Source organism: Rhinolophus ferrumequinum, chromosome 17, assembly GCF_004115265.2.
Source record: "Rhinolophus ferrumequinum isolate MPI-CBG mRhiFer1 chromosome 17, mRhiFer1_v1.p, whole genome shotgun sequence".
In the NCBI taxonomy this organism is placed as follows: Eukaryota; Metazoa; Chordata; class Mammalia; order Chiroptera; family Rhinolophidae; genus Rhinolophus; species Rhinolophus ferrumequinum.
In genome coordinates this window covers 35,775,877-35,802,667 of record NC_046300.1, presented here as the reverse complement: position 1 = coordinate 35,802,667, position 26,791 = coordinate 35,775,877, and the positions used below count along the sequence as shown (strand labels likewise).

Genomic DNA, 26,791 nt, shown 5'->3' with positions numbered 1-26,791 from the left:
GGATGGAAGAGGAGATGTTAGGGGACAGAGAAGAGGGTATGAAAGAGTCATTTAGAGAGTGGGAAAGTGAGGGGACTAGGGAAATGTAGTAGGACCACCAGATAACACTAAAGCCCACGGGAGGTTGGTGGTCAGCAATTTAATACAAGACTACTCAGTAGGGTTGTGTGATCTTCAGTCAAGGTCAACTGAACAAGTAAAAGCTCAGAGTAGACAGATAATGGGGAAAAGACAATGAGATGTATAGGTATTCCTTAAAGAGAAAGGATCAATTTTCAGAATTTAAACCAACAGCTAGTATGTGGAGGTACTACAAGAGGGTCTGGCGGTACAATGATGAACAAAACAGCACCCTCTCCTCAAAATGCCTACAATCTACAATCAAGACTTTCCACCTGCAATAAGGTAAAATGACCTACACTCTTAATGGGCTTCTCCCCTCTTGCCAGGAAAGGTGATGGGACATCTTTATAACATCATAGAGTTTTAGGTGTTAAGAGCTAGAGGAATTACTAAAACTCAAATACATTCATGTTATGTGTTACAGAATTTGTCAGCAAGAAAAGATAAGATGACGGTTAGCTCTTCGACGTCTCATGAAATGGATTTTTTTTTTTTACCTCAAAGTAACTTTGAGATTTCCCAGAGGGTCTCTAGAAAATCTCAAAGGATTTGTCTCACCTTGTAAAAGAGAGATGTTAATTAGGTTTATTTGGTGTGTTAAATTACATGGGAAGAACTATCAAATAAGTGATGATAAACTTTATGTGGATGCATGTCATTAATATAAGTGTGCTAGAAATTGTATAAAATTACTAAAAATCTGGTATGTCCTAGTATAATGTTACCAGTCATAATTCCAGTTATCTTAAAATGTGGTGTGTCACAGACAATAACCAAATATCCTTGTCAATTCCATTATAACAAACTTTTATCAGATCTTTAACTATGGGCATTTTTAAGTCTTTCGTCATTTATGGACAGCTATTATTTTACACTGATGCTTTTGCAAAAGTGAGATTCACGGAAAAGACCCTACAGAGTATTCTTAACCACTGACACCAATGTCAAACCTTGGGTGCGTACTTCACAACTGAAGAGGCTCTACCTGACATCTGGTCCTGTGCAAATGCCAGAAACCTCAAAATCAAATTGGCTGGCAAGAGAAGTAGCTGACATTGAGGCAGACTGCTTCCTCCCAAGACGGCGGATCAAGAATGTTTCTTTCCATTCCTCCTCCCCTCTCTGACCATTCTTTTCCTAATTTCCTTGTCCTGGCTGGAAAAGATAATGCCATTGTTCACATATCTCGGGCCTTTACAAAGGAGGATGATCCAACCTCCAACCGATTGTTTAATTTGCTAAAGTGCTGGTGATCTTGTAGTTCTGTCCATTACAAACATCTCCCTGATTTCCAATGCCTCAGTTTTTCTGACACAAGCTTGGTGACTAAACACTTCTAGGGAAGTGGAGACAGAGTTACACAAAATACATACACAAAGAGGCCCATGGCTTAAAGCATCTCCCTTATCAGGGTCATTTCTTGACTTATTTGATTCCTGCTGGTTGGTGTCATGGGGACCCTGGCTCAGGAATGCTCTCCAAGCCATGCACGTCATTTTGCTGCTAGTAATTATTATTGTGTCCCTAATATACTGCATTCTCTCAGAAGTTTTAAATGCATGTGGGCAGCCACTGACCACCAACCAGATGGTATCTTTCTGACTGGACTAACAGAAGAGAACAGAAGAATGTAACCAGCTCCAAGAACAGGAACCCGGCTTCATCTCTTATGAGACCCGAAGAGGCAATGGTGACTGAGTCATGCTAAGATCGACATTTTTGATCAAACCTCTTCAATGGTCAAGAGGATATATGAGGACGCAAAAGTGGGAACTGTTGAAATCACTTTCTGGGCTCAAGGTGGAGCCCCTCTTTCCAGGGTGCCACATCAGCAAAATGAAACTTAACTATTTTGTGCTTATAAATGCTCTCCTTGGCCAGAAATGCAGTTTATTCAGTCAGCCAATCCGCAAGGCCAGGCCAATTCTGGGCCTTCTCACCACTTAAGTAAGGCTGACTTTGGTCCCAGCCAATCAGATATTTTCTATTTGTCTTTTCCTTGTTCTTTATTCTTTCGCCTATAAAAGGTTCTTGCCTTCTGCCCCATCTTACAGTGCTCCAAATGAAGAATGTTCACTTTATGAAGTATTAAATAAAGTTTGTTTGTATCACTTAAATTGTCTAATTATATTTTAACAAGTATAAATGACCTGTCCCACATTGTTGAAATAGGTCCAGCTAAAATTCATACTTGCCAAAATATTGTGACAACAGTTTTACTGTTTAATCTTGAAATTAATAAAAATTTTAATTTGTACTTTTTAGTAATTCAGACAGGTTTCCCCCTTAATTAGTTGAAATTTGTGAGGTTTCACTAAACTTAAATATTATAGTATAGGCATAAAAAAATAATCTTATTTACCTTAAACTTCTCCCCCTGCCTTCCATTTTTTCAATTGAGGTAGGAAGTAATGGAATTTTTCCCCCTAGCTTTGTTTGTACTAAAATTAAGTAAAAATAATTTTCAAGGGAGGCTAGGGTTAATTATTTTAATTTGTGAATAACAGCTAACAGGCTATTGCCTCATAAGTCTAAAAACAGATAAAAAATGACTGCAATACCATCTGCTGGTGGTAAGAAAACATAGAATTAAGATATTATTATGTGAATTACCAAAGCAGTATGGTTTTTTAAAAAATTATATTATCTCTCATGTCAAAACATGTCCTCAGTAATTTACTCCTTTGTAATTATGAAACCCTGCGAGACCTCAGCCACACCCCCCTTTTCCTTCCCCACAAGCTGTTCTCTTATGCTTGTTCAACTCACTGTCAGGTTCTCTGCACCTCAGCTATTCTAGAACCTACAGGGTTGTTTCCTGCCACTTAGAGGCTTTGTTAAAAAAGCATGTACTAAACATTCATTTGCTAGCCAAAGGTATAGATAACTTGACACGGTGATAAAGTTCATGCACAAAAAAAGGAAGAAAGGATGGAGAACAAGACATGGAATGAAAAGGAAGCTGTGCTAAGTGGGAAAGTCAGACAGGTTATGAATGGGGAGGAAGGAGACAAAAGCCATGTAGATCAAAACCCATGATCAGAACTCAATGAAGGATTTTGAAACTTTGAGCTTATTTATTTTTCTATTTCTATTTCTACTGGTACACTGTTTGACTGTCACTGACCATTGGTAGTTTTTGCTATTGATATTTAGTGATGTTTCCAAGATTTCCAATGCCTTTAACAAAATACCACATCGAACTTTATCAAAAGTCTGTTTAGCTGATCTACCAGAAAATAATATTGAGACCAGGAGTCAGCAAACCTTTTCTGTAAATGGTCATAGTAAATATTTTCAACTTTAAGTTTTCTGTTGTAACTACTCAAACTGAGAAGGTGCACAAAAGCAGTCTAAGTCATATATAAATGAATGGGTGTGGCTGTGTTCCAATAAAAGTACAGTTGACCCTTGAAGAATTTTGGGGTTAGGGGTGCCAACCCCCTCCAGTCAAAAATCCCCATTTAATTTATGACTCCCCAAAAACTTAACTAATAGCCTACTGTTGTCCAGAAGCCTTACTGATAACATAAACAGTCGATTAACACATATTTTGTATGTTATATGTATTATATACTATATTCTTACAATAAAGCTAGAGAAAAGAAAATGTTATTAAGAAAATCATAAAATACATTTACAGTACTGTACTACATTTATCGATACAGTAAGTTTACAACACCTGTTTATATAATGGTCTGTTAGTACCTACATCAATATTGTTTTACATGATACAAAACACTGTAGATGTTATAGGTATTACTGACACTAGACATCAAAAACGAAAACATAATGTGAAAAAAACAAATTCATATTTATTTACAGGTATAACAATTCATGCATTGATAACGAAGAAGCAGCAATATGATTGCTTTATGGTAGTCTAGTATAATCGTTACGATTGCTTCACAGTAGTATAGCCTATACACTAATGAATGAATCGTTATAAAATTTTTATGGTATATAGTATTACAATCATATTCATATTACAGTATTAGAAACATTGTTACATTTCTAGAAAAACCACTTACCTGTGATGATAGGCTGATACCCACTTATGAGAAAGAGAAGCATACTGTACGGCAATGTAATTCTTTGAAAGCAAAGTTACAAAACAATAAGAAAACTAACACATTATTCATTTTGTATTAAATATCACTGACTTATGCCAACGTCAGGAGAGGCTATCCACTTTCACACAAGTCTTGCTCACGATGTTCTACATGATGAATACTTAGGTGATGATGACGACACAAAAATGTCTCATACGTCATACAGTTATTAGATTTTCACAAGAAGTCCCATGCATACACAACAGATACGTTAGTAACCTTATGACATGATTATTTGCTGCCTGTTAAGTGGAAGTGGATCACCATAAAGCTTTTCATCCTTGTCGTCTTCACGTTGAAGAGGCTGAGAAGTCGGGCTTGCTCTCGGGTTGCTCTCGGGTTGCAGAGGTAGAAGAGGTGGAAGTGGAGGGGGGACAGGCAGGCTCGGTGTAACTTTACGAAGATACATTGTAATTTTGTCTGACTTTTTAGCTTTTGCATTTCTCTAAAAATGTTTCCAAACAGTATCATCCCTTCTTCTACATCTGTTTTCGTTTCAGTGCCCATATCATAGAACGGTCCATGCCATAAAAGAAGTCAAAAAGTCTTGACTAATCGGAACCCTTCTGCCACATTGTCAAATGACACTGTGTTTTCTGGCACTATTTCTTCTACATCATCTTCTTCATCATCTGGCACTGGTTCAGAAGCACTCACCTGGATCAAGTGGTCTGCTGTTAATGCTTCTGGTGCAGTGTCTGTTAACTCTGACTGTCTCCAATACCCGTATCTTGAAACCCTTCACGTCCCACCTTTTTTGCCCTATTCACAATCTCTTTCATGAATTCCCCGATTGGCTCTGTTGTCAGTCCTGTGAAGTCATGCACATCTGGACAGTGTTTCTCCAGCAGGATGTACTGTTTGGGGCTTGATGGCTTTCACGGCCTTTTCTGTAACAATGATGGCATCTTCGATGGTGTAAGCCTTCTAGGCTCCCATGATGTTTTCTCTGTTGGGGTTCTCTTCCAGAGCACTGACAGTCGTTCCCATAGAGTACCCTGTGTGATGAGCCTAAGGGTCCTTATCACCCCCGATCTAGAGGCTGACTTACAGACATGGTTTGGGGGCAAGGAGACCACTTCAACGCCTTTGGTGCTGCACTCCTGGGGCTCTGGGTGACCAGGGGCATTGTCCCAAATCAAAAGAACTTTAAAAGGCAGTGTACTGGCAAGGTACTTCTGACTGCAGGGACAAAGCATCAATGGAACCAATCTAGAAAAAGGGTTGTCATTGTCCAAGCCTTGTTGTACAAAAGACTGGCAGCTGGTGTTTACCTTTCCTCTTCAAGATTCGGGGGTCAGCAGCTTTACAGATAAGGGCAGTTCATCATAAACCCGACTGCATTTGCACAAAACAACAGAGTAGTCTATACATTCTGGCCTTAAATCCTGGTGCTCGCTCCTCTGCTTTACTGGTAAATGTCCTTTGTGGTATTTTTTTTCCTCCCAGAAGAGGACACTTTTGTCTTCATTAAAAATCTACTCAGGCAGATATTCTTTCTCCTTAAAGATTTTCTTTCTTTTTTTTTTTTAATTAAAGTTTATTGGGGTGACAATTGTTAGTAAAGTTACATAGATTTCAAGCGTACAATTCTGTAATATGTCATCTATATATCACATTGTGTGTTCACCACCCAGAGTCAGTTCTCCTTCCATCACCATGTATTTGATCCCCCTTACCCTCATCCCCCACCCCCCTCCCCGCTTACCCTCTGGTAACCACTACACTATTGTCTGTGTATGAGTTTTTGTTTCTTCATTTGTTTGTCTTGTTCTTCCGTTGTTTTCAGTTTTATATACCATGTATCAGTGAAATCATACGGTTCTTGACTTTTTCTGACTTACTTCGCACAGCATAACAATCTTAAGATCCATCCATGTTGTTGCAAATGGTACTATTTCATCTTTTCTTATGGCGTTCCATTCTCAATGATTTTCTTAATGGCACCTGGTAACGTGTCTGCTGTCTCTTGGTTGGCAGAAGCTGCTTCTCCTGTTATCTGGACATTTTTAAGCCAAACTGCTTTTTAAAATTATCAAACCATCTTTTGCTGGCATTAAATAAATTCTCCAGCTTTAGATCCTTCACCTTCCTTTTGCTTTAAGTTGTCATATAATGACATCAATTTTTCTCTCATCATATTAGTCTATAGGTATGCCTTTCTTATAGCAATCCTGCACCCACATTACTGCTGCATTTTCAATATGACATAAAAAGGTATTTCACAAAAAGTGCAAGGTTTCCACTCCACTCCTGTTGGTATAGCTGCAGCGACTTCACAAATTTCCTTTTCTATCTTTACAGTGACCCTTACGCTAGATTCATTTATCTTGAAATGATGGGCCACCACAGCTGCAGATCTCAATCTATAGTACATATCAAGCAATTCAACTTTTTTTGTAACGTCATGACTTTTCTCTGCTTCTTGGGAGCACTTCCAGCATTACTAGTGGTACTTCATATGGGTCCCATGGTGTTACTCAAGGTACAGTATTGCACTGAACATGATGAAAAATATGCGAGAATTGTGAGAGACCATTTCTTACTGCAATACACAATTTATTGGAGAGATGAACTACTCACGTGGAAATTAGTATCATCCGGTGTTTTAAGCAGGCATTGCTACATATGAGCTCACTGCAATAACAAGAGGCGGCTACAAAATGATTACAGTCATACAGTATGTACTACAGTTAATTTTATGCAGTTATGATTTAATACTGCATCGCTACATTTGTTTACATTTCTCTAGACTGCGAATGTCACCATGTACGGTCTGTAAGTGTTTGTGTGTGTTTTAATAAATTTTAACTTTTTGTAATAGATTTGTGCATATTTTATAGTAGTAAATGATATAATAGATTAGTATCTACATATATTTTATGTATTCATGACATACCTAACTTTTTCTTATTTTTTCGATATTTCTAGGCTATGCAGTTCATCTGTGAGTTTTTTCAAATTGCCGCAAATCTCCAAAATATTTTCCAATATATTTATTGTAAAAAAATCCTCGTATAAGTGGACCAACACAGCTCAACCCCATGAGATGAAAGGGTTAGCAAACACAGGAGGCAGGTCAGATTTGGCCTATGGGCCGCAGATTGCTGATCTCTGATCTAGACCAATATCCTCTTTATCAACCTCTCAATATTGCCCTGGTCAAATTTTGTATTTGACTCCCTCTCCCAATAACAGGTTTGAGTTGTATTCTGGACAACAAACATCTGGACAACAAATACTGTTCACTCTTTAGAAACTATTTTGAAACACATATTAAAATATTAATGACATACTATTGTCAAGTCAATATTTATTTTCAGGGATAATCATCAGTGTCACATAAAAGCACTTCCTACATGCCCTATTAGGTAAATATTTCAATCAAAATATTTTGAAAAATTGGCAAGATTTTGACTGTACAAAAAGTTTTTCAAAAACCTTAATTTAAAATGCATTATTCTTAAAAAAAAAAAAAATCATACTGTGAGATTCCTCTGCTTAAAAGCCTTTATTTAGTTCCCCATTCCCCTAGAGCAAACTCTTTTGTCTAGCATACAAGGGCATTCATAAGTTGGTCCCAACCCATCTCTCCAATTTTATTTCCTACTACTTCCTTTCTGTTCATCCTATATAAGAATAAAAACATGACAAATAAGACTGTATGGAAACTTTCAGGAGGGGATAAACTCCAACTTTAGGGCGGTGTTTAGTTCTGAAAAAGGGAGAGGATACTAGGGAGGAGAGTTCTAGGGACTTCAACTGTACCTGCGACGAATTTTTGAAATGATGATGACCATGAAAATATTAAAGAAAGCAAAGATCTGAAGCAAATATGGCAAAATATTAAGATTTGACAAAGCTAAGTGGAGGGTAAAAGAGTGCGCTTTCTATTATTCACCACACTTTTCTATTTGCTTAAAACAGGGGTTGACAAAACTACAGTCTGTAGGTCAAATCTGTCCCACTGCCTGTTTTTGTCAGGCTTGGAGCTACGAATGGCTTTATATTATTAAATAATTATTTCTGAAAAAAGACAAAGACGACTATGTTACAGAGACCTTGCGACCTGCAAAGCCTGAAATACTTACTATCTGGCCCTTTAAACATTTGTCAACTCCTCGTTTAAAATATATCATAACAAGAAAGATGGTAACAACAACAACAACAACAAAAATAAATAGGGAGGCAACTGAGTCAAGGAAGAACGGTTTTGTTTTCTTTCATTATCTTCCTGAATTTTATATTTTTTGTATTATTTGTTTTTATATTATTTTTGTCTCTTTAAATTAGCTTTTCATGAATTACTTTTTCCACTTTCATCAAGAGGAAATCTCACCAAATTTTATTCTAACCTATGATATTGGAACTTATTTAAAAGACTGATGGGAGGATCTTTTCATAAGATTTTGATCTCAGTGCAGACTTGTCAATAAATTGGGAAGCTCATGTAGAGCCCAGTGTGACATTTTTAGGTGGCTGTACTTGGACTGGGGGTGTCACGGGGGACCCACTCACGAGGTATCAGCCAGGAGCATAGGAAAGGTGTTGCACAAAACTTATTCTTGGCTTCAATTCACATTTTCTTTCTACAGTCCATCTCTTTTAGAAGCATTTTGTCTCCTTTTTTCACAGAAGATAATGAAGGAAGAGGGTTAAACAAAATTCAAAATACTGTATTACTGTTAGAGTTTCTGGTTATAATGGTTGTGAGATGTTGGAATAGGTTATCAGAGAAGGTAGACATTTCTTTTTAATGGGCAGACAGGATATTGTGAGGAAAATAGTGAGACAATACATCTAAATGTCTTAGCATGCGTTAGCTCACAAGAACTGTTAGCTCTGAAAATGTTATCACTTTGAGGTTGTTATATATGTATTTTCTTTTCTTTATAAACTATTAAGCACATCAGTATTGTCTGTGTATATGAAAAGATTTTTTCTTAATTTTGAAGTTAATTTCCACAGTTTCTCCCCCCAGCATTTACCCAAGTTAACTAAAGACACTACCATTTGTGAACCAACAAATGAGACTCACACAGAGATTTCACAGAAAAGCTCACTGCAAGTTTGAGGATATACAGATCCAAATCATCATTTAATAACCTTAAGTATGTATTGTTTCAAACTTTAGTGTCACTGGTAACTAAAAATGTGCACAGAACAACATCTACAAAACAAATATGAGGTAAAAATCATTCATCTGATCACAATATATATTTTTTCCCTATTCAAATAAAAATTGTAATGAGAACACTAAAATAACATGTAATTATTTTTTAAGTTGGCCACATATATGCCATCTCTAATATTCAACTCATCTTTTAAAAATTTACGATATTATATTTAAGATATACAAGGCATAAAATTATGACAAAATACTATGATCCACCAGATTATGAAACAGAAATAGAATATTGCTGAGGCCCCCTGTGTACCCTTCCTCAGTTTGATCTCTCTTCCTTCCCTCAGGGATTAATCATTGTTCTGAACACTGTATTTGGTATATCCATATATTCCTTCATACTTTCTGTACAAATGTACATATCGCTAAATAATTCATATCATTATTTTACAACTTGCTTTGCTGATTTGGCTTTACGTCTGAATTCATACATTTTGACATGTATGGTACATTCATGTGGTAGAGACAGTGCTCACCAAATGTTCTATGTGATGTGCTTCTCCATGTTTCTTAGCTTTTAGGTTGAAATCACTGGAATGTGAGAAAGGAAGTGTGTCACATGTAGGGCAAGGCAGTTATAGCACTACCTCTTTCTTCGCCTTCATCAGTGAACTCATAAGCCACATATTCCTAATGGGACAATGGGGCAGCTGTAGAAACACAGAGTATCCATCAGCCTGGGCCCCTGAGTGGAGCTTCTTGCCAACCCATGTTGGACACATAAAATGAACAAGAAATAATCCTGTTGTAGTAAGAGATAAACACAAATAGGCAGATACCTGCCTTACTGGGATTATTCAAAAGCAATGCAGAGTAGATTCAAAGCCTTTTGAAAATACTTGTATCCTATGATTCTAGATTAATATTTACTCTCACTTGCATGAGGAAGCAAATCTCCTATACTCTAGTCTTTACTTTCTTTGAAGACCTACTGTACTAACAACACTTTAAGAGAAGTGCCTACATGTTCATGTACTGTTTCTGGTATGTTATTTTTGTTCCCCGAGGAGATTTTACGCTCTTCAAGAATCATGTCTATTCTTTCACACACCACATTGCATCTTACAGTCTACAAAGGCATAGAGGAATGACTGGTCTACCGTTTGACTGGGGAGGATGGGACTAATAGTAAATGCCTACTTTCTATAAGGCATTGTGTTTCACGTGTTATCTTGATCCTTAGTATTTCCATTATACAGATGAGGATATTAAGGCTAACTTTCCCTTGGTCACAGAGGTAGGAAGAAGATGAAGAGTGTGGGGAGGGCAGTTGAAATCGGTCTGCTTGACTACAAAGCCTCTGCTTTTCATTTTGTATTTTTCACTGAATTGAGTGAGACCCTGCCTAGTATAGGACAGGAGCTTTAGAACCTAGAATGGCTAACAAAAATAGCCATTGGCCACAGAAATAGCTATTGGCTAACAAAATTTTTGTTTATAAATTTTATATACACTAAAACATTTCTTTGGAGAGTTCTCAGGACTCAAGTTTGTTGGGTCTTACCTTGATCACCTCTGGGGTCTGCTGAATCAAAACCACTGAAGTAGTATCTTTGGCTTTATCACCAACAGGACTTTTACAAACTGGTAAATTGGCTTGGGAGGAAGTTGTCAAAGTTTCTTGTAGAATTTGCATCATTTCCTTTTCTTGTGATAGGCTCCCTCTGCCTGATTTGCATTCAACTAGTTCTTGAGCAAAGTCTTCAATGCTTTCTAGAATTCGCAGTAAGAGGGCTCGATCCTCTTCCTCTATTTTGTGTCCATTGGTTTCAATAATCCTTGTTAGACAGGCAGGTGAGACTTTTTCCGTGGGTGAAGAGACTTTAGATTTAGATTCAAGATCTACAGAGAGCTGATCAGTCAACTGGCTGTGACTACTTAGCGAGTTAGAGCTTTTACTTTTGGCAAGTGGCTCTCTTAGAGAGGTCTCCATTTTCTGTGAAAAAGTTTCCAAATCCATTAGCAATTTATCTATCTCTTCCTGACTGTTAGAATTTATAAAATGTCTGTGGTCTCCCTCTTCGACTTTAGGAACTTTTGATTTAAGATCCTCCTTAGGTAGATTAATAACTGGTTTCACAAATATCTTACCAGTTTCATTTTGTATTGAGGCAGGACATTTTTTAAGATGAGTACCATGGTCTGAAAATTCTGCTCTATCTTCACTGACCTTTAACAACTCCTGACTGGGTCCATTTTCTGTCCTTTGTCCTTTATCTAATGCTTTCTTTCCATCTGACTCTTCTTCAATATAAAGGGTTTCCATTAGGTTGCCAGAAGAAACATTTTCTAAAGAGTTCATGGTTAATGACCGTGACTGCAGCTGGACATCTTTTGGAGTTTTGGGATCACTTGTCTCTAAGTTATATAAGGAATTTGTAGAGTTGTTTGGAAAGGATTTTACAGTGTCTGTTTTCTTAGAACTGTGCTTGTCATCTTGCAATTCTATACTTTGAAACTGTCCAGGGTCAGGGGCTGAGAGCTGGACAACATCTTCATATTTAGGGGGCTGTTCAGTGCCAAATATTGGGGAGAAGGGAGTCAGTTGTAAACTAGGCATATTAGTGACCAGTTCCGTTAAATCTATAGCCTCATTATTCCCAGATTGCATGAATTCAAACGGTAGTTTTTTCAGATAGGATGCTAACCTGGTCATTACATTCATATAGACTGTTTCAGAGCTAGAAACTGCATCGTGACCTTCATTGACGCCGCTCCCTGATTTTTTCTTTATGCATTGTTTTATGATGTCTGTGCATTTTTTCAAATCCTCAGAGCATTTCAGCAAGATATCCAAGCACATCTTTATGTCTGTTCCAGAAGAAAAATTATCTATTTTATGTTTTTCCAAAATCTGAGTAACCAGGTCATCTTCAGAGAAGTTGTGAAGAAACATTGAAGTCAGGTTCATATCGAGTGAGTGTCTATGGGATAAAGATTTTTCCTCAAGTGAAGAACTCCGGAGTAAACTAAAAGACGAGGCATTGCCATCATTGTTATAATGGCCACAGAGCAAGTCAAAATCAACTGACCTCCTATTAAATGAGTCAGACTTAACTTTCCTTCCCTTTTTGTAAGCTGCATGGTTAGAGTTTTTGAGTTTTTCAAGGGAAAATTCTTTTATTTTCCCACTGGCAAAACTAATTGCTTCTCCTGCAATGTCCTTTAAGTTACAGGTGTTCTGAAATGTAGATCCCTTCTTGACCCTGGGTATGCCTGTGAGGGCCTGATGGGGATAGTCACTTTCAGCTAAGGAAAACCCGTTTTCATGGGGTAGAAACAGCGAGTCCAGATCTGCCTCTTTGCACTGCGACACAGGGATGTGTAAGAGGTCTGCACAGACACTGTGATGCACCACAATACAGTCCACTCCATGTGCGAAGGTGTGGCAGGTCCCAGTGCAATAATGGACGGCTTGCTCGAGACGCCGGTCTATCACCACGCTGCTGTAGTGGTTCACAGTACTAACCACAAGTCTGTAAGTTGCTGCCATAATATCAACTCCACTTAGTGGTGGGACTTGGAATTTTCTAGAACTTGCTTCAAGTAAATTCTCCTAAATGACGCTCAGCTGAAGAAAATACATTTGACAACGTTCAGTGGTTTCTTGCAAATAGAATGACCTTTCCCACGAAGGAAAACAATTTAAATTTGAGGTTTGGTAACTGTCAGGATACAGTAGCTGTTGCACATGTGTGCTTGTATTAGCAAGTCTAATAATTTAATGATTGTGCTTTTTGGTTTTATTTAGTAATATCATGGTGCTAGAAGAATATTTTTATAAAAGAATATCCTTTCAGTTCTTCAGCAATTCTATGATGCAGAAATTTACTATCATAAATTTACTGTCGTAAATCTTAGTTGGTAGCGTAGAAGTATTGTGATAAATGAGTCCTCCAAAGGTTTAAATGATCCATTTTTCTGTGAATGACAGAGAAACCTATAAACAAAAAAGAAAATAATTAAAAGGATATAGAATTTCTAATACTGACAAAACCTCTCGCATCCCTTATGCAGTTAACCACCAAGCCTTATTCTTTGCCCCATCACTGACTGCTGATCTTTGGTTCATGTCTTTGTTTCATCAGACTCTACACTCCTTACAACCTAGAGTAATATTACCTCAACTCCGTCTTGTTACAACTGCCTCCCAGCTGGTATTTCTTATTCCACCCTCCTTGCCAGTTTACATGAAACTAAAAAGCTTAGATTTCGACAGCTTTTTCATCCCTCACAGCTCAAGAATTCACACTACTGATCTCCATCACACATCATGGCAGGCCTACCTCTTTTAACTCTATTTCAAGACTTTCAACACTCGTTCCCATCAAACTATAATCTTATTTTCTGCAACTGCCCTGCACCAACCTTTTGCTTCCATCAACCTAGTCTTCTCAAAGTACTTATTTGACAACATAAACCATGTTGTAGTTGTTTTCTAAAAAGGTTCAATCAATCTATTCAGTCAGTCAATAAATATTGAGTGCCTACTATATACCAGGCACTTGCTAAGTGCTAGGAATACAACAGTGAATTAAAATAAAGTCCCTGTCCTTATGGAGCTGACAATCTGGTTGGAAAAAGAATAACAATATGTACGTAAACATACAACTTAGGTGATGATATGTGCTACAGAGAAAGCGGAAGCAGGGCAAGGGATTAGAAAAGATGGGATGGTGCTGTGTCATCAAGGGCAATCGGGGACATCTTACTGACACGCCAACAGAGACCTGAAAGGAGACAGCGCGCAGGCTGAGGACGTATTCTGGGCTAAATCATCTCAGGCCGAGTAACCGTAAGTGCAAAGGCCCTGACGTGGGAGCTTGATTTACTACAAGAATGACAATGAGGCTAACAGGACGCTAAGGTGACTGGAGCAGAGAAAGCAAGGGGCGGGGGAGGGGGGCTGTGTGGGAGATGAGGTCAGAAAGGAAAGGTGTTTTAAGTCTAAATCACGCAGGGTTTGTAGACTATGATGTACTTGGCTTTATTCTGAGTGAGCTTGAAAACAACTGATGGCTACTGAGCAGAGGAATGACACGATCAGACTTGTATTTTAAATTGGTAATTTTGACTGTTGTGCTCAGAGGAGACTATAGAGGAGCAAGATAAGCATGGAAAAAAGTTAGAGGCCATTACAATAAATAAGGCAAGAAGGCTAGGGGGCTTAGACCAGGAGAATAAAGGTGGAGGAGTTTAGATGCTGTATACGAATATATTTCAAACATAGAGCCAATATGATTTGCTTAAGGATAGAGTGTGCGATACTACTGTATCAAGAGTGATGCAGTAAGGGAATAATGGGAATGAGATAATGACAGCAATGAAAGAGATCAATAGCACCAATGCACCATCAATAGTTTCAACAACAAAAACCTTTATCCATTTAATAATGGGAAACAGAGCTTCGTTGTTTTCATGTTTATATCTTCAATCCTAGAAAACGTTATTTTGCTTATTCTATTTCTTCTTTGATAAATTGTCTATTGCTTATTTAGGTATTAGAGAATTAGTGAATATAGATACAACTAATGCAATTGATTCATAAAGAACCCTTTCTTTTGTTGAATTTTTATGCTGGATAGAGTATAGTTCCTGGATCCAATGATTACTCTGTTTTTGTGCCAGTCCTACACTATTGTAATTACTGTTGACTTATTAAAAGTTTTATTATCTGGCTTTGTTTCCCATATCCCTAATTATGATTCTTTTTTACACTTCAAATATTCTTTGATGGTCTTCCAGATAAATTTTTGAATTGTCAAGTTTTAAGAAAAATCCTATTGGAATTTGATTACAATTGCAATAAACTTATGAATTGTTTTGAAGGAATACTGACATCGTTATAATATACAGATTTTCCACCCAGGATAATACAAATCTTAATTCCAATAATGTTTCTTTATTTGTCTCTTTGTGGTTTTCTTCAGTTAGCTCACTCCCATTCTTCCTGTCCATCGGTATCTTAATTTTGTTGCTATGTGAATGGATTTTGATCTATTGTCTCATCCTCCTCTGCCTTGCACTCAAATCTCAGAAGGCTCAAATAAAACCATAAAAGTAGATATCATATAGGATAGATGAAAGTAAAGGAGAAACAAGTTCCATAATAAAGGAAGTGCCCAATAATTCTTAAATGAAAATACAAAGAAGACAAAGAGGAGTAAGTGTTATGGGATAAAAGACTAGAATATGTCAATTGAAGAAATTACCTTTTCAAAACATGCACATCCACAAGACAGGGAAGAAATAGCACCAAATATAAAAAACCATGCATCTTTTCAGAAATCCAAGATTTTGAAAGAGCTTTTGGGTAAGGATAAAAGGAAAAGAAAACAAAAAGGATACTGTAAAGAAAGTGTATTAGGATAAGTGTACGAGAGCTATTAGGACTACATCCTAATATAAGTGATAATACAAATGATAAAACTGATCCAGGGGCAAAATATATAAATGTTGGAAAATTTAAATATCCAGATACCTACTAAAACAGGTGTCAGGTAAATTCCTAAATTGGCATAAAACTACTTTATTTCTTTAAAAATTTGAAAAATTGAAGATAAATATTTCTCTAGGTTTAAATATAACAAAAACAACTGGTTGGTAAGGTAACATAATAGAAAATACAAGAAAGTAATCTTGTGATATTAGAATTTGAAATAGTCAAGGAAGACAGAACATAGGCCAAAGTCAGATATGTACTTTTTGACCAGCACTGTCCAAAGAAACTGTTCAGTGTTGATAGAAATATTCTATATGTGTGCTATCTGATAAGGCTGTCATTAGCCGCATGGGGTTGGTTACTCAGCACTTTAACTGTGGCTAGTGTAACTGAAGAACTGAATTTCAGATTACAAAGAAGTTGCAAAATATTATAGAGCTCCTGTGTACCCTTATCCCAGTTTCCTCTACATGACCATAATACAATGATCAAAATCAGGAAACTGAATTGGTAACTATTAACTGAGCTATAGACCTTATTCGGATTTCACCAGTTTTACATGCACTCACTCCTTCCCTCTCCATCTTTCCTCCCTTCCTTTGATAGTGACTACTACCATGATCAGAATACAGAATTGTCCCAATGCCTCCAAAAATACCCCTCACACTACTCTTTTTGTAGCCACACAGTCACCCCAATCCTAATCCCTGGCGACCACTGAGCTGTTCTCCATAGCTATAATTTTGCCATTTCAAGAATGTTTTATGTATGGAATCATGTAATATATAAACTTTTGAGATTGACTTCTCTCAATACAGTGGTTTTGAGAGTCATTTACTATATCGCATGTTTCAACAGTTCATTCTTTTTTATTGCCGAGTAGTACAATGGAATCGTACGGATATATCACAGTTGGTTCACCCATTCACCAATTAAAGGATACTTATGATTTTTCTAGTCTTTGGCTATTACAAATAAAGCTGCTGTGCATATTAGTGCACAGGTTTTTGTGTGCACATTTCCCTAGGGTAAAACCCAGGAGTGGGATTGCTGGGTTGTATGGTAAACATTCTTCAAAAGAAACTGCCAAACTGTTTACCAGAGTGGCAATACCATTCTACATTCTCCCACCAGCAATGTATAAGACATACGGCTGACTCCACATTCTCTTCAGCATTTGGGATCGTCACCATTCGAATAGGTGCATAGTGTTTTCTCACTGTGGCTCTAACTTAAATTTCCCTAATGGCTAATGATGTTCAACATCCTTTCCCGGGCTTATCCACCAGCCCCATACCTTCTTTGGAGAAGCAATGCTTAAATCTTTTGCCCATTCTAATTAATTTTAATTAACTTTAACTTAAAAATCCACATGTGGCTAGTGGCCACCATAGTAAACAGTGTAGTTTCAGATAATGGGAATACCCCTTTCAGAAATTCTGACTTTAAAAAAAAACATATGAGGGAAGGGAAAATAAGGCAAAAATGAAGACTGGTAGGCTTTAAAGATGAAATCTGACAAATGTGTCATAACTAATCTCACTGACAAAAGTGGTGGGAAGAAAAGCTAAAGAACTAATTACAAATTTAGGTTTCTGAGTTAAATTTTTGAAGGGACATGAATAGCAGAGAGAGGGAACATCTAACAAAGCCGAATCCCAAGGGGTAGCACTAATTTCAATGAGAAGTTTGCAGTCTAAAATGATTTGAGTTTTTTTTTGTTTCTGTTTTTCAATGCCAAGGAAACAAAGATTACTTCCTGGTATTTGGTTCAGATCTGTGGGTATCAAATTCTGCCTTTTTATTTAGACCATGATTTAACTGATGCCCAATTGTCCAGCTGAAATCCTAGACATGGCATCTAATCCAACTATTCTCAATCTGAGATACAATCTAACTCAGAACCACGATGCTATCTTATGTCTCCAAGTGAAAGCCAGGCTGCACTGAGTTTGAATCCCCATCCTGCCACTTACAGCTGTGTGGCCTTAATAAGCCGGTTAACGTTTGAAGCCTGTTTCATCTGCAGTTGGAGATAATGATAGTACCCCTCTCACCAGGATTAAGTTAACATGTCAAATGCTTAGAACACTGCCTAAGACACAGGAAATGCCCAGTAACTTTGCTGTTCTTGGTATAATTTACTCATCAAGTATTTTCTACTCTGAGCTAGGCTCTGGGAGAACAGTGTTGAATAATTCATCATGAGGGCCCTCAATACATTCACTGTTTAATGGGGCAATGAAAGGGGCAAACATGGTGGGTATCAGGAATACTAGGGTGGGGTTTCTGTTTTGCTCTCACAATTAATACATGTTCTTTTCAGAGAGGTTAGGAAAAAATTTAAGAAAAAAACATTTTAATTACCCATATCACCATTCAGAAATAGCCACTGTTAATATTTTTATGGTTATACATCCTGACATTTCCTTATGAAAACTTATAAATGTATATTTTTTACAAATATTGGTTATACATCCTGACATTTCCTTATGAAAACTTATAAATGTATATTTTTTACAAATATTGGTTATACATCCTGACATTTCCTTATGAAAATTTATAAATGTATACTTTTTACAAATATTGGACCACATTATGTATTTTATAACTCACTTTAAACTAGCAACATCTCATGAAAATACTTCCATGTCCAAATAGATCTAGATCATTTTAATGGATATAATATTCTATCCTATGAATAAAATACTTTATTTACTCATTTGCTATTGTTAGGTTATTTACTATTGTTGTTTTAAAATTAATAGTGATAAACATTCTTACACATACACTTTACACAGTTGCCCAGTTATTTTCTTAAGATACATTCCAAGCAGCAGAATGCTGAGTCAAAAGGCGTGTGTGTGTGTGTGTGTGTGTGTGTGCACGCATACACTTTCTAGGTATACAGGGTCAATCCAGAAAAATGACAAATTTGTATTTCCAATATCAGGGTAAGAGTGGGCCCATTTTCCCACAATCTCCTTGAGTGATACCACTCTTTAAATCTTTGCTAATGTGATAGATTAAAAAAATGGAAGTGTGTTGTTTTAATCTGTACCTGAAATCTTTTTATTTACCTTACAGACATTTTGTGCTGTTCATTTCTGAAGCCGTTCTTCGTGTGCTTTTTCCATATTGAAAGAGAGCATCTAAATCAGACCACAGAGGCAGTAAAGACTTCCAAAAATACGTACCTGGTTTTGAAGGATCGATGAGGATTAGTCAGACAAAAAGGAAGGGAAGAATACTCCAGGCAGAGGGAAATACATATGCATGTGAAGCTTCCGAGGCCTAGCGTGACAGAGTGAGTGGAGAACTACAAGCAGTTCCAGCTAATTTCACTTGGGGCAGTATACAGACAAGCAAGAGGGGAGGAAAGGGGAGAGTTGCAGGAAATAGACCAGATTGTACTGTATGCTAAACGAAAGAGTCTGAGCTTTATTTGAAAACTATGGGAAAATCAAAGACATGTAGGCTGGAGAGTAACATGGTATTCATGTTTTAGAAATACCATTCTAGGAGCTGAGTGGAGGCATGGCAATCAATTAGAGGGCTACTATAATAATCCATGCCAGAAGCGGTGAGAACCTAAACCAAGTAAGTGGCAGTAGTTAACAAAGAGGAGGGCACTGATTAGACAGTTAAGGAGAATTCACAGTACAGAAGGAGGGGAAAGTGAGAAGGTAGAATCTTGGGTTTCTGGCTTGGGTATTGGGGGACTAATGTTGCTACTCCCAACGCAAACGTTTTGTTGTTGTTTTATGGGAGGTGGCCATAGAAAAGATAAAGAGTTTTATTCTGAATGTGTTGTTTGAAGAGATACTGTGGGAGATCCAAATAAACGAAATGTGAATATAAAAACTGCAATAATGTTGTAAAGACTACATAGGGTGCCAGATGGGTACTGGACTTATCAGGGAGATCATAAGACTGTGTAAATGCCTGACCACTGCGCTGTACACCTGAAGCTGAAGTAGAATAATATTGAATTATCAACTATAATTAATTAAATAAATAAATAGTGTGTGTGTGTATGTAAATACACACACACACACACACACATATAGTCACGGGATAAAAAGTACAGCATATGGAATATAGTCAATGGTATTATAACAGCTATGTACAGTGTCAGAGGGGTAGATTTGGGGGGTTATCGCTTTGTGAGGGGTGTAAATGGCTAATCATTATATTGTTCTGTACACCTGAAATTAATATATTATAAAAAAAGCCCTGCAGGTCAGCAGGAAGATCTGGATTAGAGATGCAGCCCTGAGAGGTTACACAGGGTGAGTGCATAAAGTGAGAACTCTGGGCTGAGGACTGAGCTGGGGATCACTGACATTTCTGGGTGAAACAGAGAAACAGAATTCTTAGAGGGAGGCTAAGAAGAGCCAACAAGGTAACACAGAAACCAGGAGAAAGCAGTTTCATGGAGGCTGAAGGAGAGACTTTCAAAATGGAGTGTCCACTAGTGTTGCATGCTGCTGAGACATCAAGGAAAAACAAATATTACCCACTGAAATTGCCAATATGAAGGTAACCTTATATTGGCAAATGGTAAGCTTAGCACGTGTGATTTCAAAAGTCCCAGACTATGGAATGTACAAGAGTGATATATAATTGAAGATATCTGTCAATATAAGCCTCTTTATGAAAAGAACTCTTTCAATTAGTAAAAAACGTTCTGATTGATAAGAAAGCATTGTATAATAGTTTGATTTTTTTTCTTTCTTAACGGCATATGAAATAATGAGTTTTACAATCTTTTATTTGATGAAATATGGTAAAAATTTTCAGTCGGTCTAATTATCTATTGTATTGGGGTAGAAAGAATATAATGGATTTCTTGGAAAATTATAGTTAATTATTCTGAATGTTTACATTTATCCCATCTCAGGTCTTGCTGCCTGCTGCCTGCCCATCTCTGAAGACCTTTGTCTATCCTCGTTCTTTCATCCTGCAAAGGGCCAGGCCTATTTTCTGAATTTCTGTATACGTGGTTCATAAGCAACTTCCAGATTTCTTTCAACTCTTACTATCATTCTACTTTAAGCAGTTTATCATTACTCTAAAAAGTACCTTCCAGTAGCTCCTAATATTCCTCCACAGCAAACTGCTATATGGCAATTGCTGATGAAGTAGATTTGTTGTGAAACAAAGGAACAGACAAAGCAGAAGACAAGAAAAGTTAGGAGGGAAAGGACTGGATTTTGAAAGTCTTGCCAGGTGAAGAGAGATTAAATTGGACTTTATAAGCAAAAAGAATTTCTACAAAAGCTCACAGATAGGAAAGTTTGGAGAACTATAAGGAGTTTGGTATTGCTGGAGTTGAAAGTGTGCAGTATGAGTTTTACAGTTTTAAGCTCTCTTTCAAACAATAAGAATGTAATCGTTAAAGAACCTAGGAGACACCTGTAACCCAAATCACTGTATATGAAGACAGAAAACAGAAGCAGCAACGGTAGAAGAAGGGATACTAATGACAAGCAAAGCAATTCACCCTGCACAGCCCCAACAAGGTGCAGGTTCGGAGGTTCTAGTTACCATAGAAACTGGGGCAGAGCAGAAGACTGCACATAGGGAAACTGTTTGAAATTCTGCAAAGGAAACAGTTAGGCCTCCCCACCCCTACTCCACAAACTCAAAAAATCATCCCTCCTTCACCCTGAAGGAGGTGAAGACAGGAAATTTATTTAATGGTGGAAAAAGCAAAACAAAACAAAACAAAACCTGAACCAGAAAAGCACCAACCCTGGGGGCATCACACACAGAGGGTGGTAAAGGACTGAAAATTGAATAATTAAATTCTTGACCAGTCCCCTTTCCGCTGCCCAAGTCAAGGTCACAAGAAACCAGACATACTACCTCCAACACCCAGCACCACCCCCCGACTCTGAAGTAAAGAATCCTTTTCTGGAGATTAGACATCCCATCTAACCACATGAATGCCTTACAGTGAAGCCCACTAATCGACAAATGCTCTCCACAAACAGAAAGCTTCCTCTCAGCTTTTTAGAGCATCTCTTTCATTTTAAATTAATTTTATTGATGTGTAATTTACATACAATAAAAATGTATACATCCTTGCCTTGTACTTGATCTTAGAGCAAAAGTATTCACTCTTTCACCATAAAGTATAATGATAGCTGTAGGTTTTTTGGTAGATACCCTTTATCAGATTGAGAAAGCTCTCATCTATTTCTAGTTTGTTGAAAATTTTTAAAAATCTCATATGGTTGTTTAATTTTGTCAAATACTTATTCTGCATCTATTAGGATGATCACATAATTTTTACCCTTTATTTTGCTAATGTGGTAGATTAGGGGTTAGAGAACTGAAATTCATATCAGGAAGGTAAGACTTAGTGTTTAAAATTTATGAATGATGAATTCACAAAATAATGCATTTATAAATATGTAGGTAAATAATGGAAAAAATAACTTAAAAAAATGGTTGTTTCTGAGGAGCAGGCTTAATTGGGAGTGGAAACTGATTAACCTTTTTTTTAACAAATGTATTTTCACATTCTTTTTTTATCTTTATTAAATTGATTGGGGTAATACTCGTTAGTAAAATTATATAAGTGTCAAGCATACAGCTCTATAATACATCATCTATAAACTGCATTGTGTGTTCACCACCCAGAGTCAGTTCTCCATATATTTGATCCCCTTTACCCTTTTCTACCAACCCCTCCTTACCCTCTGGAAACTAGTATTTTTTAAAAAGCCTTTTAAGCATTGACACTTTAAATATGAGAATATGTAACATTAATAACACATTTCTAAAAATTAAAAATGGGTTCTAAGGAGATGTGAAGGTAAGACTGGGGCTGGTTACTGTGTGCTACGGCTTGGGGGCAATGATGGTGGGGAGACGAATGAACTTCAGGCACGGGTTGTTTGGGTGAAGCACGCCCAAGATAGTCCTTATGCACATGGACATATATCCACGTGGCAGTGAAGAGAAAGTTGAAAATAAAGGTTTGGGAGCAAGCACCAGACAAAGGTTTTAAGGTCACAAGAGGGATAAGACTGAACATGTGTTAAGGTGAAAAAAAGGGTTACAGACAAAATTCTGAGGAAGGCCAACATGTATGGGTGGAGCAGAAGGATGCCAGGAGGAGACAGAGAATTGACTTTCAAAGGGCAGGAAGAAAACCAGCCAAATATGACACAGAAGTCAAGGGAGGAATTCTTATAGGTGTTGCTCCTTAATTTCATGGAGAAATTTTGGAAGTTAATAAAACTTTAAACAACAAAAATGTAATGGTAGAAAACAGAGAATGGTGTTACACATATTTTTTATGTTGCTATTTGTGTGTCTTATTTCAGGACACATCTGGAACAGAAAGTATGGGGTAAAGAAGTTCCATGCGTTATCTCAACTGATGAAAGGGTTCAAGAAGAAAATGATCAACATAAATCATAGACACAAGAGAACATTGGCTGAACATCCATGTCACTTAGATGGGGCAGTTGAAGACTAGGAGGAGGAAAAACTGTAGAAAATGTCTAAAAACTTTTTATTTAACAGAGTAAACAAGGTGTGATGATTCAGAAGTAATGAGTCACTTAGAAATAATAAAACTATTAGTTTGCCTGGAAAACACTGGCACTCTGGTGGATGACTCAGTACGGAAACTGATCCCAAGGGAACAATGTAGAGGAATACAAAAACATATACCATAGAACTACTTGTAGGAAAAAAGGGAGACCTGGAATATTTTATTTGTTATATTCACTTCAAATATAGTTCAGAAAATAAATTAAGAAATCTCTTAGAAGGGAAAATTTTTCTGATGCTCAAATAAATTGTACACATGAATATGAAAGAACAATTAATGCTTTAGGTTTAGGGATGTTTTACTTTTATTCTCATTAACACATCTCAGCAGCAGGCCTGATTTGAGCATATGGAAATTAGGAAGTGCTTAAAAACTTACTTTTATTGTTACTCCAATGTGGCCAAGGGGAAAAGCACCAGGTAGGCAGTCAGGAGCTCCTGGTCCCAGCTTCTGCTTCTGCACTGACCAACTGAGTAAGTTGATCAAGTCACTTCCCTCACTGGAATTTCGCCTTCTCTTCTGGAAAAACAGGACGAAAGATGGCTCTGGGGTCTAGGGAACATGAGAAAAGCAAAAATTTTTTTCTTGGTTTGAATTAGGAAAAAGCTGTATTTCACCAGAAAACTTTTTTCTGTTATTTGATGTGGGGAGCACAGTGAAGGCTATTAGTTTTTAATGCATGTAATTTACAAAGCTACTGATTTCCCTGAGTACTGGCTCTGACAGGGGTAAGCTTTTACCATTTTATAATATTAAAACTTTATCTATTGTTTATTCTGAAACATCAATAATAGTTATCTCTGTTTGCTGGTAGTATTTTAAGTTACTTTAATTCACATATTTTCCCTTTCGAAGTCTTTTTTTTATTTTTGAGGAGATCATGTAAAAAATTAAACCACATTCTATATATAAAAATCATATAGACAGCTTAGAAGAACATAAATACAACACAGTTTAATAAACATTGGGGTGCCATTCTAAGCTAGGTTCTCTCTTCAAGATGAGGGAAGTACAAATTCTATGATTTTGTCTCAAGTAGCTTACAACGTGAGTGGGCAGAGAAAGCGGATACCTAAATTTTATATCAAGGAAGACATATCCGGACAGGAGGATGGCCAAGCCCAGTCCTGGAGAAGAGCAGAAGTCGTTGGCTGCAAGAAGAAATGGAAAATACCTTGTGGACAAAGGCAGCAAGGCAGGAGGTGACACAGGATGTGTGAGGAGCTACCAGGGGTTTGGTACGATTCCAGTGTCAAGTTTGAAGAAAGGCTTCTAGGAACTACAGCTCAAGGGGGTAGGGCAGAGGCAACAGCAGCAGAGGGCCCCTGAGAGGGTTCAGTGGGGGTTAGAGGGGACAAGGTCATATTTATGCTGCAGGCGTATCACTGTGTAGCACTGCAGAGGACAGAAAAACAAAGATCACACCTAGAGATACTATCAATGTGAACATTTTGGTCAATGTCCTTTTCGGCTTTAAACATACCCAGACATGGGGATTTTTGTGAATAATTTTTTATTTTTTAACAAAAGTGAGATTTTATTATAGTTTATTATCTTCTTTTTCCACTTTCCATGAGAATAAAAATCTACATCACGTATCTTACATACATCGGGTGGACATACCAAATTCACTTATTCAATTCTCCACTACGGCACATTAGGCTGTATGATAAGTAAGGTGCAGAAAGGAAGCTAGCAGCAAGCAAATGATAGAATTGACTTTAGCTGTGACAGCATTTTGAATATTCTAAAGGTGGAAAGAGGTAAGACATGTGGAAGCTCATGAGATTTTAATGTTCCAGACATAAGATGAATAATGTCTGAGTCTGGAATTCTTTGTGGATGAAGAGGAATTTCCAAAAGGGAAACAAAGAAAGGACTGCAACCCAACACACACTAAAAATGAAGTAATTTCAAAGCTTCACATCTGCAAAACAGATAGGATGTCAAAGAACGCACTCAGACAACTTAGAACAGTGGGTGGACTGCCAGGGAACAACTAAGTGCCATTCTAGTGATAACCCACAACCACAACTTTCCAAGGAAATGACAGAGTTCCCCAAATTGTGCTCTAACAGAAAGAACACTGAGCCTTTCTTGTGAGATGCTAGGTAGCCTTATTAAGACTCCATGTATTCTCCCTGGGCTTCTGTCCCTCGGGCGGGCTCTGTGCTTGTCGGAGTTCCCCAGGAAGCTGCCAATACTAGGCATTTCCCACTGCAACCAGAATACCTCTGCCTTGATCTGTTTTATATATTAGATCTCCAAAAAAATATTTTATTTGGGGGGGAAAAAACAACAGGGCTCCACAGCTACATAATATTCTTAAAACCACAGGATTTTTAAAAATATCATTCACCCTTCAGATTATTTGTTAATCACAAAGGTAAAACTATAAATTTATAATAGAGGGATCTGAAAGTCACCACTTTAACACCTTAGTTAAATTTAGCATCACTAATGATGACACAATAAGACAATATGCATCTCTCAAATATGATGCAATATGAAGATCGAAGTATCATTCATACAGTTTTCTTGCCAAAAATATTTAGCTTTAATCAATCTTTTAGAGCTAATGTCCAATTACAGGAAACACAGGTGACAGAGAAATAAGTTAAACAATACCAAGAGCAAACAGAAATTCATGATATAGATCCTTCTATAAGACAATTAGCTTGGTCTCTTCAATAAGACAGTATAATGAGGAAAAAAGTATGTGTGTGGCGGTGGGGATGGGTGGGGGGGAATGGAAGAAACACCAACTATAAAGGCTCTGTGGTAGAAGCACATTTTACATAAGTGAGAATGGCAGTGTCACTGGACTTTGATTTTTCCTGGATGGGAAGCTGCTGAAGAAATTTGAACAGAGAAATGACATGATCTGACCTACTTTTTTAACAAGATCATTCTGGTTGCTGCGATGAGAACAGACTACAGGAAACAAGAGTGGAAACAGGAAGACCAACAAGGGGGCCAAGTTTGCTTGAAATAATCAAGGCAAAAGCTGATGCTGGCTTGGATCAGGCGGCAGCAGGGGAAGAATGAGAAGTAGATTCTGGATATATTTTGAAACAAGCGCCAATGGGACAGGTGTGTGGTTTTGTGGAAAAGAGGGAGGTCAAAGATAAGTCTAAGGGTTGGTTTTTTTCAAATTATTGTTGGTTGTTTAGGTTTTTTTTTTTTGAACAACTGGAAGAAGATAATTGATACTGAAACCGGGAAGGCTTCAGGAAGATTTGTTGGTGGGAGAGGACGTGGTGATGGCAAGGAAAGTCCGTTCAGTTTTCAATGTTACTTTTGAAATCCCTATTAGACATTCAGGTAAAGATACGAAGAATGTCATTGGAGAATTG

The 26,791-nt window shown here is 37.3% G+C and overlaps 1 protein-coding gene across 2 annotated transcripts in view; it reads right to left on the bottom strand.

Annotated features, from left to right (window-relative positions):
• Positions 1-26,791, bottom strand: part of PPP2R3A (protein phosphatase 2 regulatory subunit B''alpha) — a 147,826-nt gene that overhangs the window by 103,690 nt on the left and 17,345 nt on the right. The window contains exons 1-2 of one of the 2 annotated variants that reach the window (XM_033132839.1): positions 23,814-23,832; positions 10,925-13,360 (exon numbers count right to left, since the gene is read on the bottom strand). In XM_033132839.1, the coding sequence (XP_032988730.1) occupies positions 10,925-12,913 (1,989 nt within the window). In that variant the 5' untranslated portion in view covers positions 12,914-13,360; positions 23,814-23,832. Of the gene's footprint in view, positions 1-10,924; positions 13,361-23,813; positions 23,833-26,791 lie in introns of those variants that run through there. The other variant, XM_033132840.1, reaches the window with a different exon arrangement.